The sequence below is a fragment of the Arxiozyma heterogenica genome, assembly GCF_036370985.1.
Source record: "Arxiozyma heterogenica strain weizmannii chromosome Unknown scaffold_6, whole genome shotgun sequence".
Classification (NCBI taxonomy): domain Eukaryota; kingdom Fungi; phylum Ascomycota; class Saccharomycetes; order Saccharomycetales; family Saccharomycetaceae; genus Arxiozyma; species Arxiozyma heterogenica.
Genome location: NW_027042659.1, coordinates 112,509 through 133,585, shown reverse-complemented (window position 1 = coordinate 133,585; position 21,077 = coordinate 112,509). Strand labels below are relative to the sequence as shown.

At 33.0% G+C, this 21,077-nt stretch overlaps 9 protein-coding genes across 9 annotated transcripts; 7 read left to right on the top strand and 2 right to left on the bottom strand.

Moving 5' to 3' along the window:
- Positions 1-5: 5 nt before the first annotated feature.
- Positions 6-4,190, top strand: EDE1 (Ede1p; the record flags this gene model as incomplete). Its single annotated transcript, XM_064860992.1, has 1 exon — positions 6-4,190. The coding sequence occupies one exon, from the start codon at positions 6-8 to the stop codon at positions 4,188-4,190; it is 4,185 nt and encodes a 1,394-aa protein (XP_064717232.1).
- A 603-nt stretch (positions 4,191-4,793) lies between these two features.
- Positions 4,794-5,612, top strand: PWA37_004504 (carboxymuconolactone decarboxylase family protein; the record flags this gene model as incomplete). Its single annotated transcript, XM_064860991.1, has 1 exon — positions 4,794-5,612. The coding sequence occupies one exon, from the start codon at positions 4,794-4,796 to the stop codon at positions 5,610-5,612; it is 819 nt and encodes a 272-aa protein (XP_064717231.1).
- Positions 5,613-5,717: 105 nt separating this feature from the next.
- MOH1 (Moh1p) lies at positions 5,718-6,446 on the bottom strand (the record flags this gene model as incomplete). The annotated part of the gene is made up of 1 exon (XM_064860990.1): positions 5,718-6,446. The coding sequence occupies one exon, from the start codon at positions 6,444-6,446 to the stop codon at positions 5,718-5,720; it is 729 nt and encodes a 242-aa protein (XP_064717230.1).
- A 1,134-nt stretch (positions 6,447-7,580) lies between these two features.
- SEC17 (alpha-soluble NSF attachment protein SEC17) lies at positions 7,581-8,459 on the bottom strand (the record flags this gene model as incomplete). The annotated part of the gene is made up of 1 exon (XM_064860989.1): positions 7,581-8,459. One exon carries the CDS (start codon positions 8,457-8,459, stop codon positions 7,581-7,583), a length of 879 nt encoding a protein of 292 aa, XP_064717229.1.
- Positions 8,460-8,708: 249 nt separating this feature from the next.
- Positions 8,709-10,310, top strand: GPA2 (guanine nucleotide-binding protein subunit alpha; the record flags this gene model as incomplete). The annotated part of the gene is made up of 1 exon (XM_064860988.1): positions 8,709-10,310. One exon carries the CDS (start codon positions 8,709-8,711, stop codon positions 10,308-10,310), a length of 1,602 nt encoding a protein of 533 aa, XP_064717228.1.
- Positions 10,311-10,783: 473 nt separating this feature from the next.
- On the top strand, positions 10,784-13,018 carry SRB4 (Srb4p; the record flags this gene model as incomplete). The annotated part of the gene is made up of 1 exon (XM_064860987.1): positions 10,784-13,018. The coding sequence occupies one exon, from the start codon at positions 10,784-10,786 to the stop codon at positions 13,016-13,018; it is 2,235 nt and encodes a 744-aa protein (XP_064717227.1).
- A 386-nt stretch (positions 13,019-13,404) lies between these two features.
- On the top strand, positions 13,405-14,265 carry PRO3 (pyrroline-5-carboxylate reductase; the record flags this gene model as incomplete). The annotated part of the gene is made up of 1 exon (XM_064860986.1): positions 13,405-14,265. One exon carries the CDS (start codon positions 13,405-13,407, stop codon positions 14,263-14,265), a length of 861 nt encoding a protein of 286 aa, XP_064717226.1.
- Positions 14,266-14,964: 699 nt separating this feature from the next.
- YAT2 (carnitine O-acetyltransferase YAT2) lies at positions 14,965-17,796 on the top strand (the record flags this gene model as incomplete). Its single annotated transcript, XM_064860985.1, has 1 exon — positions 14,965-17,796. One exon carries the CDS (start codon positions 14,965-14,967, stop codon positions 17,794-17,796), a length of 2,832 nt encoding a protein of 943 aa, XP_064717225.1.
- Positions 17,797-18,632: 836 nt separating this feature from the next.
- Positions 18,633-21,005, top strand: PWA37_004497 (uncharacterized protein; the record flags this gene model as incomplete). The annotated part of the gene is made up of 1 exon (XM_064860984.1): positions 18,633-21,005. The coding sequence occupies one exon, from the start codon at positions 18,633-18,635 to the stop codon at positions 21,003-21,005; it is 2,373 nt and encodes a 790-aa protein (XP_064717224.1).
- Positions 21,006-21,077: the final 72 nt, after the last annotated feature.

Here is a 21,077-nt window from a genome sequence, read left to right as displayed (position 1 = left end):
CTAAAATGAGCTCGATTGTATTTAGGGCTCCACTTACACAAGAGGAGTCCACTTTCTATTCAAACCAATTCAAGAGCTTAGATAAGGAAAATTTAGGTATAGTGACAGGTGAATCTGTCAGACCTTTATTTGCTGGGTCTGGTTTGTCACAAAATGTTTTGGGTCAAATCTGGGCTTTAGTCGACATAAACAATAAAGGGTTTTTGAATGAATCTGAATTTTTCGCTGCTTTAAGATCTATTGCAATCTTACAATCTTCTCCAACTACTCCAATCAATAATGAACTATATCAGATCACTCCAAGTCGTCTACCTCAATTAAATATTGTTCCTACTGCTTCTACCATTACTCCTGTTACCACTGGCACAACAACTATCAACCCTGTTGATTTACCCGCTCCATCCCATAATGATGTAGCACAATTTGGTCAATTGTTTGATAGATCATCCAATTCTCAATCTATTTTATCTGGTGATAAGGCAAAAGATATATTTTTGAAAGCCAAACTACCAAACCAAACCTTAGGTGAAATTTGGGCTCTATGTGACAGAAATGCATCTGGTTCTTTAGATAAGAGTGAATTTATCATGGCCATGCATTTAATTCAGTTGGTGAAAAATAATAACACCAATATGATTCAATTGTTAAGTAACCGTCAACCTTTACCATCTACTATGTGGTCTTCCATATCTCAGTCATTAAATAATACTATCACTGTCTCTTCCCCAATGTCTCACCCATTAAGTACCAACTCCACTGGTCTCTCATCTATTACAAACAATTCCAATCAATCTCCCATTGGCAGAACTCCAACTATATCCCGTTTGTCCAGTGGGGTCTTCAACAGCGCCTCAAATGATTGGATTCTTTCTTCAGAAAAGAAACAGCAATTCGATGCAATTTTTGATTCCTTAGATAAACAAAAGACTGGTTCTTTAGCTTCAGACGTTTTAGTGCCCTTTTTCCTTTCATCCAAATTGAATCAAGAGACTTTGGCTACCATTTGGGATCTAGCAGATATTCATAACAGTGCATCTTTCACTAAAATTGAATTTGCTATAGCCATGTTTTTAATTCAAAAGAAAAATAATGGGTTTGAATTACCAGATGTAATCCCCAATGAACTGCTACATTCTCCAGCATTAGGCTTGTATCAAACCCATCAAATCCCATCAAGAGCCACTAAACCTACTTTTGATGAACCCACACCACAGTTTCCCACAACTGCACAAATTCCAGTTCAAAATTCTAACAATGGATCATTGAATGACTTAATGGCATTAAATAATTCATTTAACTCTTCACCACCTGCACCACCATCACACGCTACAACTACAATAACAGGTAACCAACCTTCACGTAGCAATACCACTATTTCGTCCCAACCATTGCATCTAAAGAAATTTACACCAACCTCCAATTTTGGTCAAAGTATAATAAAGGAGGAAACAGATAAAGTTACACCTTTACCTCAATTCCAACCACATCAATTATCCAAACAGACTCCTCCTGTTCCACCGGTTCAAAGAACTGCATCTGTATCACTGCCACAAGTACCAAATTTTGCCTCTACTCTGAATATGCATAGTACTGGTAGTTCTACCACTGCTAACCCTGCTATAAATAATACTACAGGAGCTTCAATGACTAATACCTCCAATGCGTTCCAGAATGACGATCTATATGCCGATGCGGATGCATCTGCTCAATTATCTGCTGCCACCACAGACTTAGCCAATTTATCTAACCAAGTAACTTCATTAACTACTCAAGCTTCTTTAACCAATGAGAGAAAGGCTAGAGCTAATAAGGAATTACAACATGTCACTGAAATGAAGAAGAATATTGAGGTCAAATTGGCTAATTTACGTTCTACTCATGAACAAAATACTAAACAAACTGAATTGTTAGAATCTCAGTTATTGGCTGCTAACAAGGAAAAGGACACTCTACAGAATGAATTAAACGTCGTAGAAGCAAATTTCCATGCTGTACAAACCAAGTTAACAGAGTTGACACAATCTTTACAAAATATACAACAGGAAAATACCCAATTAAAAGAAAAACTTGCTGATATGAACAATCAAAATACTATTTTGAATCAGCAGTTACAAGAAAAACAACAACATGTCAAACAAGAAAGATCTGTAGCTGATGTCAATGCTAAACAATTAGAATTAAGTGAAATTAGTGTGACCAATTTACAAAAAGAAATTGCTGGATTGGAAGAAAATTTGGCCATTTACTTATCTAAGCAGAAAGAATTGAATGAATATAAAGATACTGTAGAGAAACAACATGGTGAATTACAAAGGAGATATGAAGAATTATCTAGCACCGAAACAGATTTAAATAACCGTCAATTACAACTAGATGAAAGAACTAAACAAATTGAAGAACAAGAAAAACTATATCATGAGCATGTTGCCCAATTACAATCCATGTTTGAAGAATTAGCTCAAAGAAAAGAGACTTTTGATAAAGCTAATGAAAAGTTGAAAAGACAAAACATTGAATATGCGAACCAAATTCAACAATTAACTGAAAGACAAATGCAACTAGCCGTGGGTGAAATTCCTAAAGATGCTAATGAAGTTATAAAAAAATTTGCTACATCTGGAAATGGCATGGATGTAAATACAAGTAACACATATAACTCTAAAAACATAAATGAGAAAGATTTGTCATTAAAAGAAGTCGATAAAGAATCCACTAATAGTTCTGTGAATGATGAAGAGGATATCAGAACTGAAAAAACAGAAAGTGATGTCTTCGATAAAGATATTCCAACTGTTGCTTCTCAAAGTGAACTTGGAGATATCAATACGGAAACCAACATTAATGAGGAACAACTTTCTGATAGATTTGAAGGTAATCTAGATGAATACGGCATCCCAAGAACTCAGTCCTTTACTTCATCAGTAGCCAATAATGCTCCACAATCCGTTAGAGATGATGTGGAATTACCACCATCTTCTGGTCAAGTTGTAGAAACAGTTACTGACACTCCAAATATTTCTACATCATTAACACCAGAACAAACTGCTACTGATAATCGCGAAAATACTACAGATGTTTCCGATAAGACTGATTTGGAACCAATACCTGGCCAATGGTCTAATGAAACTGAAAATGTCACTGTTCCTACCAACGAACACCCTGCTCATGTCGCCAAACAAATTGATCTAACCAACATTGAAACAACCACAGCTAACGATAATGATGAATCTAAGTCATCTATCATAGAATCATCACAGATGGAAAGCTATGAAAATTTAGAAGAACAAGAAAATAGTCAGTTAGAAAATGCTATCGATGCCATAGACATCCCAGATACTAATGTTAATGACAAAAAGAATATTCATCCAATTGACCAAGAATTCCCACCAATTCAAGAATTAGAAATCCATGAAAGTGATTCGATTCCATCATCATCAGATGATGATGACTTCCAGGATACTAAAGAAGCTATTACACCACAAAATGGTTCTTCACCTGTACAACCTGATACAGCTGCTTTAAAGACTATCAACGAGTCAGCAGCTGACGTTATTCCCTCTACAAGTTCATCAGCTCATAATGATTTCGATGACGAATTTGCTGGCTTACAAGAAGCAGCTATTGAAGAGGACGTTGGTGAAAATACAAGTAACCATATTAATGCTTCTGCAAGTGAACTACACAATTTCAATGAACGATTTGAAAATATTACCAATACCGATTTGGATGAAAAATTAAATGGTAATACATTTACTGGAATAACCACAATACCAATTACAGTAGCACCATCTATCCAACCACCACAGCCACAGACTCAAGAAACCCCAACTAATACTGAACCAGTATTGTCTCATGCTACAAACGAAGTCACTAATGACGAATGGGATGAAATATTCGCTGGGTTTGGTAATGGTAAGACAGCTCAACTTGACAACACTCAAGAATCAACTAGCCCACAACAAGTCCCACCACAAGCTCCAAAAGGAACTGATGTGGTTCAACCAATACCACAACACCCTCAACCATTATCCAAGCCACCAATTAATCGTAACATTGCTACTACACCAAAATCCTTAGCTATTGAAGAACTATGTGGAATGGGTTTCACAGAAGAAGAAGCTGTTCATGCTTTAGAAAAATGTAATTGGGTTTTGGAAGATGCCACCAACTACCTACTTGATAGTGCTTAAGGTAGAGAGACAATGATTGAAATGAACAAAAGGTATATAAACCTGTATTGTTATTACTGTACTATATTTATTAAAACTATGTCATTTTCGTACAAAAAGGTTGTATCGTGGCGTAGGTTATTATCAATATTTTAGTTTGTCTTTTTTTTTTTACTTTATCTTTTGGAACACATTACAGATGGACTCCTTAAGAAGAAATATTATTATATTCCAACAAATAAAAAGAAAAATAACAACAAAATTCTTCTATCTGTATCAGATTACAACCAAATATCCTTTGTTTCTATGCCTTATTTTTTTTTGTATTGTTAAAGAATGCTTTTAATGTAACATTGTTATATACATTATTTTTTTTATATTTTTTATATATTAAATTTCTCTTATAATGAATTCATGAAATATTTTTATATTCAAAGATCCTCTTCTACATTTATATATATGCGTACGCATGCCAGTATGGATGCACATACATATAACTACTCAAAGCGGTTCCTATTTTTTTTTTTCCTCCCCAAGCTGCAGTCTTAACATTCTGTCTTAGTCCGTAGCTTTATATAAACAGAAATATAAGAAGATCCAAAGATTTGTTTTACCATTTTAATAATGAACGAAACCCAACTAAAACAGTTATTTGAGTATAGTTTTAAACAAAACGCCAAGAAGGAATGGTATCTGTTAGCAATTGCGGTGCTGACAGCTTCAAACGCACCAGAAGATATCGCTCAAATTTTTTTATTGGAGCTAGTAAGTTCGTTACCGGAGAATAAAAGTAAATCGACCGACTGGTTAATTGAAGCAGTCATTAAGATGATTGAAGATCCAGTTTTGCTTAATACCACATTCCATGAAGTGAGCTCGGTGCAATGTACCATTTTGAGCAAAGTTAAGGAGTGCATATTGAAGATCAGTGCTATTGTGGGAATCCCAAGGGCCATCAATGGACTAAGATATGTTAGGCTCTATACTCCAGCTTCTTTATTAAGTGATTCCCCATTGCAGATAGATGCAAACACACATTATATAGATCGAACACACACAGTGAGGAAAGATGAGGATGTGGAGAGTACTGTCCAGGATGTTTTGCAGAGAGGAATGAGACATTGGAATACTACGTATGGGAAGGTATCGAATAGAGTGATTGAGGATTTGAATCAGTTTTACCCTGATCTATGGCAGTTTATAATTAAGGATGTGTACGGGGATATATTGTCATACAATGATATTGTAAGTGGGCCTGTGACCAGCCTGTTGATGATCAGTTGTTTGGTCCCGATGGATGTCAATCCACAGTTAAGAGGACATTTACGCGGTGCATTAAACTTTGGATGGGATATGGAGACAATAAATGAAGTTAAATCCTTTGCGATTCTTATTGCACAATGGCATGGTATCAAATGGAAATCTGAAGTGACAAAACTTTAATGTAGAAACAGACAATAAAAGATAAAAAAAAAAAAAAAAGAAAAAACCCCATTAAACCAAACCAAACCAAACTTAGAAAGTATATATGTATGTATATATTATTATTTAATTACATCTACAAATAGTTTTGACTTCAAGGATATATTTCCCCTCTTTATAGCGTTGTTCTTTTCTTTCACTCTTAAGATACTTCCAACCCAGCACTCTTTTGCAAAGATTACAAACGATATCGCATACGAGATATTCACCGGTCAACATTGACCTAGTTTCTACTTTATCTTCTAAAACGTTACAGACGGAAGAGATCAGGTATGCGTCCCCAGTCTTCCCTCTATAATCCTTAGAAATGATTTGCAGGGAAGAAGACAGATGATTTCTGCAATGTCGACAGCCGTATGTAACAAACCTCTTGTAAGTACTAGGCACGGTTGTTGCAGAAGGTTTGCGAACCAGTGAAGAGACTAGAGATCTTCTTAATGGGATATTTCTTGGTCTTCTTAGCAAACTTCTCCGTCTATAGGCTTCATCATCATCGTCGTTGTCGTCATCATTATTATCTTCTTCTTCTTCTTCTTCTTCTTCTTCTTCCTGATCACTACTATCATTATTATCATCGTTAGTATCTGTATCAGTGTGATCCATGTGGATATCTACATCTAGGTCCCTGGTTATATTACTGACATGACTTGTGATGATAGAGAGCAGGCTTGTGTCTGCTGCTGTGGCAGAGATTATACGTGGTTTTTTCTTAGCCAAATAGACACAGTGATTCAGATTATGCATATGGCTTGATCTGCCAGGTGGTTCAATGTATGTAATTAGATGGATACCCATAAGTTTCTGAACTGAATATATATAGGATAATGATAAAAATCTGTGAATATATATGTATTGATAAGAGGGATGAGATTATGGCTAGTGAAGTAGATAAATAATATATATATATATAGTGTATAATGTTTTAGAATATCATTCAGATACACCTACATATATATAAATATATACACGTATTATATATACATATATATGTATATATATATATATGTGTGTGTGTATGTATGTATATGTCTATGTATTAAATATACGAAACGAGAAAGAGAGAAGGATCAATTATTGTGAAGTCTATACTACTTACCGCAAAATTTGTTATCCTTCAATGAAATGGATGGATCGAGTTGAATATTGAGCTATACTATTAATCTATGTGAAGGGAGAGAGCAATCGGCAAGGGTAGAGATAACAAGAGCCATGTAACTAGTAGAATCAGAAAAACGATATATACACTTATTAATAGGAATAGAAAAAAGAAACAAGAGAAAGGACATATACAACACTACACTACACTACAGGAACAAAAACAGAAACGGATAGGATCAACATCCAGTCCTGTGTTTGTTGATCCTATCTGCCACCACCTGTAGTTGATTAATTGAAACAAACCAAGAGACAAAGACAGAAGATAACAATCACAAAGATAAAGATAAAGATAAAGTCAACAACAAAAACAAAAACAGGAATAAAAGAAGACTTTGAATGCCACAACCCCTCTCCCCATCATCAGTCTTTCTTCATATTTCTCCGTATTTCTTCATTGTGCTTCGTCTCTTAAATCTCTGACTTTCCATTTCTCTTTATTATTTAAATAAAAAGGGGGTGGGGAAATAAAATTGAAATTGAAAGAAAAAGAAACATTTCTATTTGAGACAATTTTTGACACGAAAACATATAATAGAAGGAATACAATAGAACAATAGAATAATGGAATGGAAAAGTTTTTTTTTTTTTCATTTTTTGTTCTTTCTTTTAAATCATTATGTTTCCTTTTTAGGAAATTAAAAACAGAAAATATATATATATATCATTAAATATGTATACTTTATATCAATGAAACAAAACAGATGTTAATATAACACAGTCAAAATATCCTAATTTTTATCCCATTTCTTTCTTTATTTTTTTTTTTTTTTTTCACAATAGATCATCCTCATCTTCTGATATATTTTCCTTAACCTTTAACAGCATCGTAGTTTTCCATTTATCCAATTTAGAGAATTTGTCATACTCAAATGCCACAGAACTTAACTTTTCTGAATCTCTTTCGTTGTATGCTTCGATGATATCGCCCAATAACTGGCATTCACGAGACCCATTGAAGTTTGGATCCTCGTTCATGGCCTCATTCAACGTCCTTGCAGCAGCCACCGAATCTGTGGCTGCTAGTTGGCATATCGCTTTCTTCAAATAGTAATCCTTCAATGACCATTGCGACATCTTGTTGCCAATGGAGTTGCTTATCAGTTTGGAGTATTTATCACTCGCCTTAATGTAATCCCCACTCAACGCCATAAGGTCCGCGCATTTCAACCACGACTTGTTGGCCAATGCCACTGCCTGGTCTTGTTCGTACCATTCCCCAGCCAGTTCGTACTCACCAATCGCATTTGGGTAGTCGTTCAAATCAGTTTCATACATTTCCCCCAATTCAAACTTAAAGTTCGCAGATCTTCTAAATTGGCCTCTTTTCGTGAAAAGATCCACAGCTTCTTTTAGAGATTCAATGGCCAACAAAGAGTCCCCACTGGACTTGTAACTCTTGTACGAGTCTATATAGATGTTCCCTGCATCGTCTTCATTCCCTGCCTTCAACTGGAACACAGCTGCTTTGACAAAACTGTCGCCTGCTAGTTTCAAGTTTTTCTGCAATTTGTATATGTTGGCTGCCTGGATGCAAAGGTCTGAGGCTTCTTCATACTTGTATGATTGGTCACCAGAAAACCACTTCAAAAACCCAGTGGTTGGTTGTCCTTTTTTCTCTGCACGGCTCAATAATTCTTCAGGTGTCGACATTGATATATACTCTCTCTTTCTCTCTTTCTCTCTCTCTCTCTCTATATATATATATATTGAGTGTGTGTGTGTGTTCTTAAGCTCGTTTTTTTTATCTTGCTAATACTTTCAATACACTAGTTTTACAGCAGTAGGTAACCAGTGGCTTCATTCCTCTCTCTCTCTCTCTCTTTTCTCCTCTTTGTTTCTTTGATTTCTGCGCAAAATCTTTCCTAGCCTCGGGGAATTCTCCCTTCCGTAAATTCCGCAATGATTCCGCCGCTGTTTTCTTCTTTCGGCTTTTTGTTTCCCTTCAAAATTCTCCATTCGTTTGACGTCGTTGTTCAGCAGCAGCAGCAGCAGCAGCGATTGATGACAAAGAAGAATAAGAAGAAGAAGAAGAAGAGCCTGTTGCTTGGACTCTTATGTTACGTTGTCTTGGGTTATGAATACAAAAGTTTACCAAATATTATATATACATACATACATACATACATACATATACCATACAAATTAATATTGCGTGGTGTGTATGCAATGGGGTTGTGTGGCTCAAAAGAACAGGCTGGCTCTGCAGCAAATGCTACCAATACCAATAACAATAACACCGCGACAAAGAAGAAGGAGAAGTCTACAACGCCAGCTTCTGATCCCTCGAACAAGAAGGACAATTCTTCAAAAGAATCACCCAAGAATGAAAACTCAAACAACAACGGTATAACTGCAAAAATCGATGCAAACAACTCTCTGACCAACACAAAGAATGAAGAAATTAAAGTTTTGTTGCTTGGTGCTGGTGAATCTGGTAAATCTACCATTTTACAACAGCTGAAAATCCTGCGTCAAAATGGGTACACTGAAAAGGAACTGATAGGTTATATCCCAATCATCTACAATAACCTTTTTGAGATTGGTAGAGATCTTATCAATGCAAGAACCAAATCAGGAATAGATAACCAGTTAGATAATTTGTCTGCTGAAGAGATCGAATCCTTTATTAACTACGACTTCAGTTTGAATTCTAACTTACAGAATAATAATAATAATAACAAAAACAAAAACAACAACACTAAAGAAAGGCAGGGAACCCAAGAAGATGAAAAAAATCACGACAATGACAATATAATCTCCAATTTACAATGTTTCCAATTCCCGTCTGAGTTTGTGCCCATCTTAACTAAATTATGGGAATCTCCAAGAACACAGGAATTGATCAATGGGCCAGACTCCTCGCAATTCTATTTAATGGACTCAGCTCCTTATTTCATGGAAAAATCTAATCTCTTAAGAATCACTTCAGACAAATATATACCTTCTCTACAAGACATCTTACGTTCAAGACAGAAAACCTCCGGTATCTTTGATACTCATGTTAACATGGGCTCTAACCTGAAACTGCACTTTTTTGATGTTGGTGGGCAAAGATCTGAACGTAAGAAATGGATCCACTGTTTCGATAACGTGACACTTGTAATATTTTGTGTATCACTATCTGAATATGATCAATTCCTGGTCGAGGATTCAGAACAGAATAGGTTCCAGGAATCCCTGGTGCTGTTCGACAATATTGTAAACTCAAGATGGTTTTCAAGAACTTCAATAGTACTATTCTTAAATAAAATAGATCTGTTCGCTGAAAAACTTAAAAGAAAACCGTTGGAGAACTATTTCCCAGACTATAATGGGGGTGATGATATCAACAAGGCTACAAAATATATTCTTTGGAGATTTGTTCAATTGAATAGAGCTAATCTAAATATATATCCACACGTTACCCAAGCTACAGATACCACAAATATTAAATTGGTGTTTGCTGCTATTAAAGAAACCATACTGGAAAATAGTTTAAAGGATACTGGGATGTTACAATAAAGAAAAGATAAAATAAAAAGAATGCACTCCTATTACTCTATTTATTATTTGCTTGTTATTTTACTTTCATATGATATAACTTATATAGATTTTTATGTATAAAAAACAATTTTTATAATGATTACGATACATTGATCTTGACCATGTATATACATTCCATATCCAAAAATAACGATATATACTTCCTGTCGTGTACATATCTATGTATATGTGTATGTGTTTCTATATTTACTTATACCAATAAAAAAATAAAAAAAATTATTGAAAAATATACTGGAAAATCCAAAACAATTTTCAACGGTATAAAATAGAAGATCTGTTCTATTACTGTTAAACTATTAAATAAAATATATTTAAAACTTTATTATTCCCACCTTATTAGCTAAATCTATACTAACTTATATATATGTAGCATAGATTCTGTAAAGAATTAATAGTTACAAAAAAAAAAAACAAGATAGTACCGATCAACTATGGATGCTAATAATAAAGGATTAGATACGGATAAAGGTATAAATTTGGCTTTAGATCCCAATTTAATTACATTGCCAATAAATGGATCGATTAATCCACAGAATTATTCAAGTAACGCAAAGGAAAAAGCCAATCAAGATATATCTGCAAGTGAAAATTCCATTGTTAAACCGTCTAGATCATTGATTAATAATCCATATGAAATTTATGGACAAATGCCACTAACTCATTTATTGCCCTTAATATTGCAACAGAGGAATATTCCATTCAGTCAATTATCCGAAGAAGATATAATTAATTCATTAAATAGTGGAGTTAGAAACCAATTCACGGCTGGAAAGGAGGAGGATGCTAAAGAAAATCAAGAACATGACGCAGGTGTAATTACATCCAACCAAATAAATCTCTCTGACCTACAAAATGAAAATATTGAAATGGAAGATATAAATGCCGTTGTACCAAACACTATAAACAACGATAATATTAATAACTCTTCACATGACGTCACTATTGGTCAACAGGCAGTTCTAGATGAGCTTCCAAGCAATATGATGACAATAACTGATTTTAATAAGATTAGATCAGAAATGCTGGAACAAACCACTATTGCATTAAATGAATCCTCATTAGCATTAGAGACTGTATCATTGTTATTATCTGCTACAAGAGAAAACAATGCTAAGTCTACAATATCGCCGTTTTTAAAGAGTACTGTTCCCTTAGGTTCCTTAAATGGTGATATTGTACCACAAGATCCACAAAATATTAATGATGATTTATTGTTTAATGTTGGTTGGAAATTGAAATGTCTTAATGATTCAAAACAAATTTTGCGGGATTCCGTGGATAAATTGAAAATTGATTTAATGAAAGAACATACATATTGGAGGAAAATTGGGAAATATATTAGTAACAATGATATTTTATTTAAAATGAGAGATAAAACCACTGGATTGAGGACTTTGGCTGTAAAATATGGATTTGAAGATTCAGGGTCTGATTATGATCGTGACAGAGGTATTGCCATTTTAAGAAACAATATGACAAATAATAGGCTAGAGTTAATTCCCTTAAATTACAATGATAAGTATAGTAGAATTGTAAATGGCAGTCATAATTGGAGTGGTAATGGATCCAACACAAAAATGTCATCTGTAGATAATACAACTATGGAAACGTTGCTTAAAGTTAGAATATTTACCAAGATCGAATCAGAAGATGATTACATTTTGAGTGGTGAAAGCTCTTCTATATCATTAAATGAAATCAAAGAAATTAAGTATGAGTTCGATGAGATGGATGATTCTATAATTACCAAACAAGAAAATATAAGAGGACAGATACAAAATTTGAAAGACATGGTTTTTGAGAAGGAATTAATTTACCAATTGAAGAAAGAATGCTCATTATTAATATCATATGGTGTTACTATTGAAAATGAAAACAAAATTTTAATAGAACTACCTAATGAAAAATTTGAAATTGAATTGATTCATAGAGATGATATAACAATATCGAACCATGAACAAGATGCACCAAAGATTAATGATAAAAGAGCCAATCTGATGTTAGTTCTCCTAAGGATGTTATTAACTGTTCATTTTAAAAAGAATCTAAGAAACAAATACAGGATCATTGAGAGTGGTAAGAGAAGTAGAGTTAATGATATTTTGTTGATCAGACCAATATTAAGTAAATTAAGACATCAAAATTATAAAAAACTATTAAAGAAAATAATTAAGGATAATGTGTTAGATTTCTTACCTGAGGCTACAATAGAAGAAATAGATACCACAAAAACCAACAAAAATGTACCTGCAGAGACTCATGAGGATAATCAATACAGAAATACGCTGGCTGATCGTCATATAGAAAGATTGAACAAAGAGATTACAGTCTTTGATGGATTATTAAATCCACCATCATTTGAATATATAATTAAGAATCCAAGGAATGACATTCTCAAGATTACTTTATCATTACCGAATTATTGTACAGCAAATATCATTATACAATATGAAAATAGTGCTCAAAATGCAACAAACACAGTAAAACTTAATGAAAGAGATGCTTTATTACCCATGATCAATAACATCAAAAATAATAGTGGCTCCTCTCTTAATCAACAAGTATTATTTCATTCTGAGTTTTCCGAGTTTAAAGAAGTTGAAGAATTTTTGCATTTTATTGTCACAGAATATATGATAGAAAGAAAAGAATCTATAAAAGTTTAATCCCATACATACATATATATATAAACAGATATATACACATTTATAGTTATGTTCATGTGTTTATATATACTTTTACCAAAGAGAACCAGTTGATAAGAATATTGCATGGGTGTACGGAGGTTCTTGAAACTCTAGAAAAGATGATTCGAGACAAACAGTCCTAGAATGGTTGCAAAATAAAATAAATAAATAAATAAATAAAGCAAAGTCCAGCAAAACGAATAAAAGGATTTAATATAAAGAGCACAAGAACAAGGAGGTTTGCGACCAATTGTAGTCACTATTCTACTGGTGTGTTCATAACATTTACGGGAGACTGAAGTGAACTACCAGTTGTGAATAAACGTGTATAAAAGAAAACAAAAGAAAAGATAAGTAAAGTAAAGATGGCAGGATATACATTAACTATGTTGGGTTGTGGTGTTATGGGCCAAGCGATCCTTTCAGCTATATATAATGCTCCTAAACCAGAAGACAAGAAAATTCAAAGCTTATATCCAAGTAAAATCATTGCATGTAACGGTGATGAACAGGCGGCTGAACAAGTTAGCAAGTTAATCTCTGGGTTTGATCCATCGCCAAATGGAATCATTGTAGAGTCTACGTTTAGTGATAATTTATCTGCAGTGGAACAATCTGACGTTGTTATTTTAGGGACAAAACCATTTTTAGTAGAACCTGTATTAAATGAGGTTGAATCAGTAATTGATGGGAAATTGATTGTGTCTATTGCTGCAGGATGGACCATAGAACAATTGCAATTCTACTCTAAATCAGTATCACGTATTATGACTAATACACCAGCCAAATACGGGTACGGTTGTGCTGTGATTGCCCACTCTTTAGAAGTGAAAGATGAGCAAAAGACGCTAGTCAACGAATTAATAAGGCACGTTGGTGTTTGTGTGGAGTTGCCAGAGAAACATATGGATGCAGCAACCTCTTTAGTTGGCTCAGGACCAGCATACGTCTTACTAATGATTGAATCCATGATGGAGAGTGGTATTAAAATGGGGATCCCACTACAAGAATCATTGAAATGCACATTACAAGTCCTTGAAGGCACAGCCAAGATGGTGGAGAAGAGTGGAGCCCATCCAAGTGTTCTAAAGCACCAAGTGTGTACACCAGGTGGTACCACCATTGCTGGTCTTTGTAAAATGGAAGAGTATGGTGTTAAGAACGGTATAATTAAAGGTGTTGAAGAGGGTGCCATTGTAGCTGCCAAACTAGGTAAAAAGAAATAAAATAAGTCATACAATACATACATACACACATACACATATATATATATTTAGATATATATATAAGAATGTATAGATTTCCTAATAAATATTACCTTTACCCTAACAGTAGTATCTAATAAAATTGGTAAAACCAACAGTCTCCTTACTGTAACCCTAACTTGTGTTGTTCTCCATCACACACTTCCGTTTTTCCGGCGGACATCCAGACACCGCACAACAACAAAAAATAGGGGAGGGTCATCTATTTTTTTTGTTGTTCTTCAATTTTTTTTATATTTCGTTTTGAGTCAAATTCGATGACTCTCATTTTTGGGCGGCAAACGACAACAAAACAAAACAAAACAAAACACAAAAAAAGAAAAGAAACGTTTGAGATTTCAAATCAAACGATTGAATCAATAATGCAATCTACAAAGAAATAGAGGTAGAATTCCCTCATGATAATTCATATCTTAATATGACATATATTTATATATAAGGAACACACATTTTGTAGAAGTTAGGAAAAAAAAATAATGTAGTTTCCATGAAATTGTCTATTTCCTTTTGGTGTCTCTTTTTTTTTAAAAGTTCTATTGTTAGGGTAATCTAGTCGATTAGAGGCAAATAAACATATGTATTTTTTTTTGTCAACTTTTCAACAACGATATAGGAAAAATAGTCTATTGAATACATAAACATAATATCCCGATCCATGAAATGAGCGACTTTGAAGCTACTTTTATACATGAAGAAAATCTACCAAAATTACCTCTACCTGATTTAAGTGACACCTTAGATCATTTGAAAAAATCATTAGAACCTTTATACTACGCAGACGGTTATTATAAACATCCCTTGGATCCGCAACAGATTATTAATTTAGACGAAATTTTAAACACTTTTAAAAAATCTAACGTTTCTTCAATTTTACAAAACAAACTGAAAGAGTTTTATGTGGAGAATGATTCATATCTAGATGATTTACATTTAGATGTAAATAATCATATCTGTACAAAGACTATACAGGACGACATTTTACCACGTAACCCATTTTTAATCTTGGCTGATGATGCTATTCCTGATATTAATCAAGTGGATAGATCTGCTGTCCTGGTTCATTCTGCATTAAGGTTTATCTCTGCTTTGAAAAAACACTATTTACCAAATGATGTCAATTCAAAAACAGGTCAATATTTGTCCATGTTCCCCTATTTAAATTTATTTGGTACGACAAGGTATCCTGTGTTTCAAAGTGGAGAAATTGAAAATTTTGATTTAAATAAACCTTTCACTGTTTCCGACTTAGATGAACTTATGTCTGGTAATAATACTGATGAAAAAATGAACAATTTTGGAAATGAGAATGAAAGTAAGCATGAGAATGAAGATGAAAATGAAAATGAGGAATTTATTAGCCATGGTATCACTATTAATAGATATAATGAATCAAAACATATTTTAATCATCTCTAGAGGTCAATACTACATTTTAGATGCCTTAGATGAAAATAATGACATAATTTGTTCAATCGCAGATTTATCCAAATTTTTTGAATATATTGTCAAGGATTCTCAAATGAATGCAAATTTACAAAAAGAATCTACAGCTTTGGGTTCCTTAACATCCCATTCTTATAAAAATTGGAAATATGCAAGAAAAAGACTGCAAAAAAGGTATCCACAGGAACTACACTTAATTGACTCTGCATTGTTTGTTTTAATCTTAGATGAGTCGGAACAACAAATTGAAGAACATTACAACAATGTTTATACTCAAAATGATAACTATTTCCCTGAATTCGATCAAGAACGCTCCACTAATTGTAAAAGATTACTTTATGGCACTTCTATCATTGACCAAAGAGGTTATCAAGTCGGTACATGTGTCTCTAGATGGTTTGATAAATTACAACTTGTTGTTACCAAGGATTCTAAAGCCGCTGTCATTTGGGATTCATTCACTTGTGACGGTTCTGTTATTTTAAGGTTTGCTTCTGAGATGTATACCGAATCAGTTCTTAGGTTAGCTAGAGAAGTTAACGCTAATGATCCAAAGTTTTCTTTATGGCCAAAAGTATCTCAAAGTAAATTAGATTTGTATAAGGATTATTCGAAGAAAGACCCTTCAGAAGTCGTATCTAAGATAGATTGGTCTTTTAGCAATATTTTAAATACTCATGTTCATTTATCTGAGACAAAGTTAGCAGATTTAATATCTAAATATGATATTGTGCGTGTTTCTATTCCTATGGGACGTAAGTCTGCACAAAGACTAGGTATTAAACCAGATTCAATGGTGCAGATTGCATTGCAAATTGCTCATTATGCTTTGTACGGTCAAATGATTTTCACTTTAGAACCAATCTCCACACGTAATTATAAGAATTCCAGGTCATCATTTATTAACATACAAAACCAGGATGTCTTGGAATTATGTCAAGCATTCATATCTAACACTATTGATGGTCCAGGCAAATTAGACAAATTTCTTCAAACTTGTGAAAAACATTATGAATTGATTAAATCAGCTAAGAATGGTAATTGTTATGAGAAACATTTCAATGCATTGAAATACTTGTACAAATTTCGTAACCATTTCAATTTAAATTTATCTAATACAGATATTGAAGTTGCCAATAATTTATTTAATTCAACACTGATTGCACCATTTTCACAACCTGAATTGATTGCTGCTAACTGTGGGAATGTTGCTACGACAACTTTTGGCATTACACCAGCTATTCCACAAGGGTTTGGTATCGGTTATATAATAAAAGAAGATCAGATTGATTTGACTGTTACTTCTCAATTTAGACAAGGCAAAAGATTGATGTTTATGTTGAATTGGGTCTTGCAAGAAATTAAATCATTCTGGAAGGGTGTTCGCCATACTTCCCATAATAAAACCGGTGTTAAGATTAGTCCATTGGTTGATAAATTATACGAGCTGGATAACGCTGCAAACAAAAAAGTACTTCATAGTGATTCTGCACACAACAGTAAAGTTAATGCTGACAATATGGATGGATCTGAAGAAGCTATATCATCATCTCCAGATTCTGAAAGAGATAAAACTACAACAGCTGCTCCACCAAGATCTAATAATTCACATTTATTTAATTATGGCTTCTTTGACATGGGTGGTCATTCAAGGAGCATATCTGTTACACCACCAAGAAAAGAGACTATGGAGAATAGTAGTTATAAGTTATCATCCAGACTTGCAGAATTGGCAATGTCTAATAATAACAATCTGAATCATCAAAATAAATATCATAGTAATATCCCACATCATTCAAGTTCTGCATTATCCGTTCCAACCGAGACTGAAAAATTACACACAGGACATAAGATTGTGAAAGTACAACCTACCAGTTTGACAGAAACACCAATTGATAGTGATTCTGAAACAAGTACCCCGTCTTCACAATCATCATATTCAAGATCAGAAACGTCAAGAAGAAGACGCAGTACCAATGTCATTAACTCTAAGTTCAAGATTGATTTTGATCGTTCTAATGTTGGTAGAAAAGTCATTGCATTTGAATAACCTATCTCAAGATCAACAAAAATGCATATTTAGAACTAATTACCTCCGTAATAATACGCAACCTAGTATCATGAAAATATATACACATGCACATATTAATATGTAGGTATGCTAATGTAAATATAGCCCAAACTTGTTTGATTTGTTATTTATTTGTAACCTTTTCACCATACATTATATCTACGTCGAAAATTCACCTTGCTAACGTTTAATCAGACTACAGTGATTTATGACTTCTCTTTTTACATTCATCTGTTTCTATAACTTTTGCTGCCTTCTTCTGGCTGTTTTTTTTTTTCCACAACAGTTATTTGATTCCGGAACCGGCCTTTTTATCTCTGTTTTTTTATTTTTATTTTTATTTTTTTGCCTTTTTAAAGTGACTCAAATTCAAAATGCTGAATTATTGAAAAGGAAGTATACTATTGTGATAATGATGATAACAACTGTGGTATCAGTGTATCTTTTGTTTCAATAGAGCCACTATAGCAGGATATCTAACATGAAGTTTTTTTATTGGAAATTTTTCAGAACTTTACTAAAATTTCATTAGTATAATGTGATAACTTCACTTTATTTTTAATGTCATTCCATTTCATCAATCCTCACACAAATATTTATAAGATCTTATTAATTCTGTTAGTACTTATTATGAGTACTTAAACCAAATAATAGTAAAATAGTTTTTCTTAATTTTTTTTAGTATTATTATATTAATAGATGAATAACTTTGCTAAATTATAGTCATTTTCCCTTTCCATTGCATGTTTTATTATAGATAGTGTATTAAATATACTCAAGGGACAAGTGAAGTTGAAAATTTGCAAATACAAGCAATGATCCATGGTAACGACGTTAGTAATGAAATAGTTTCAAAGAGTATAAAGAAAAGAAAATATGCATGTGTTGAGTGTAGACAACAAAAATCTAAATGTGATTACGACGAGTTTGGAAAAAATCCATGTTCTAGATGTTTAAAGAAGGGAATTCAATGTATTATTAAAAAAGATTTTAGACGATTGCAAAAAAGATCTAAAATAAATATTGTTCAGAAACAAGTGCCGTATTTATATAGTAAGAAATTAAGTAATAACAGTACTATAAAAAGGACATTTGAAAATAGTTGTAATAATAATACTATTTTAATAGGTCATAATAATCATAATATAAATAGTATAGCTATTAATCAAAATCAATTACAGAGGTTGAAATTTGAGGCTAATAATTATCCAAATACACCAATTAAAACCACAAAAAAATGTGGTGTACATACTAATTTACTAACTACAGTACCATTCCCTTCAGATTCATTAAACTGTTCTTCAAAGAAATTAGGTGATATCTATATAACACCTACACAAATTTCAGATTTATTTCAGGAGTATTACTGCAGATATCATCCTTTTCTTCCAGTGGTGAATTTATTTAGAGGGCCTGAAAGAATTTATAATTTATCACCATGTTTGTTTTGGGTTATTATTTTAACTGGGTTACGGCATAAACGTGAATATAGAGATATGATGAAAAAATTGACTCCCTTAGTCAAATCTATTTTAGCTGAAATTACTATATCTCCTATAACTTGTTATACACCAACTGAGACAGACGAACCTTTGTTAAATGTTGCATCAGTTTATTCTGTACAAGCTTTTCTTATTTACACATTTTGGCCCCCTTTAACATCTTCATTGAGTGCTGATACTTCTTGGAATACTATTGGTACAGCAATGTTTCAAGCTATTAGAGTAGGATTAAATTCTGCAGAGTTTTCAAAGGAAAGTGACACAGTAAATTCAGAATTAAAACAAGAGCAAATAAATACGTGGATGGCATGTAATATTGTTTCTCAAATAGTGGCAACCTCTTTCGGATTTCCTGCATATGTTTCATTTGATTCAAGTATGATTAATCTGTCAGATAATTCATTATATAAATATGATGCTAGTAACCAAACCATAAAGTTTATGAATATATTAAAACAAATGGCGCAGATCGTATTTTTTGAGAATCAAGTGCAATCTACATTACATGCTGACCCAGGTAATTATCTTGGTTTAATGAATATAAAAGAAAGAATTCCACTGATCTTACTTCTAAATCAACAACTAGATCAATTAGAGACAAGGCTGAACCATACTGTTTGTTCACAAGAAACGGGTATTTCAATTGACAACATACGACAATTTCAACTTTTATTAGCAAGAGTTCATTTACTCTCTTATTATTTTATTGATGAATCTAGCCATGAATTCTTATTTGAATCCCAAATAGGTTTAATAAAACTTTATAATTCTACTGTTGCTTTATTGGAATATACAGAGTATATGAATAGTAGGGATTTAAATGTCATCAAATATTTCCCAGGTGTTTTTGTTTTAAATATATGGCAGTGTGCATGTATTGTAAATAAATTGGTCCATTCAAGTTTGAATTCAGTTCTAAATGTAGAAAGGGGAACAAAAGTTTACCGAGGGGTCATACATCTTACCGCAAATGCATCAATTATTGAATATGATACGGCACACAGATTCTCCAATATCTTGAAGAACATATGGAGTATGTTTGATAATTCTTTTAAAATAAGGCAAAGCAATGTGAATCAGGACTTATTTTCTTCTAATTTTAACTTATCGCTAACAATTAAAAGTAGAATGGCTGTCAGTACATTTTTTGACTGTTTATATCATTTAAAACAGAATTGTGGCATTGTTAAAGCTCAGCTAAATGAGGTTACTCATAAAAATGATAAAAGTTTTGTAAGTAACAAGGAAGAAATGGATGAAGATGTTCGAAATATTATTAAAACAACTCCGCTGGATCCGCCTCCTGTCAATGCTTCTGCATCATCAAGTAGATTGGTTAGTGCAACAAGCCCTAATAATAATATAAATATATCTACTCCTAGTGGTAATATTATACCTCTGTCAAAAATACTAAATGGAGTTTCAACTGTAGATATATGCAATGTAACTGATATGTCCAATATATCATCAAATAATTACTATGAAATGACACATATTGCACCGAATAAAAGTCTTAAAATGTCACACTCTATGGAAACAGCTGTTAATTCTAATGTCACTGTCTCCTCCAATATTGGGTCTAGTGAGTCAGTAACTGATACACAGAGTTATTGGAGAACAGATTTAAATATGAATGATTTAGATTTGTTGTTAAATGAATTTGCATTTAATCCAGCATTACAATAAAATTGGATTAAAATATCTATGTAAATATATAACTAAGAAACCGATATATAGTACCCCATAATAATTCACACC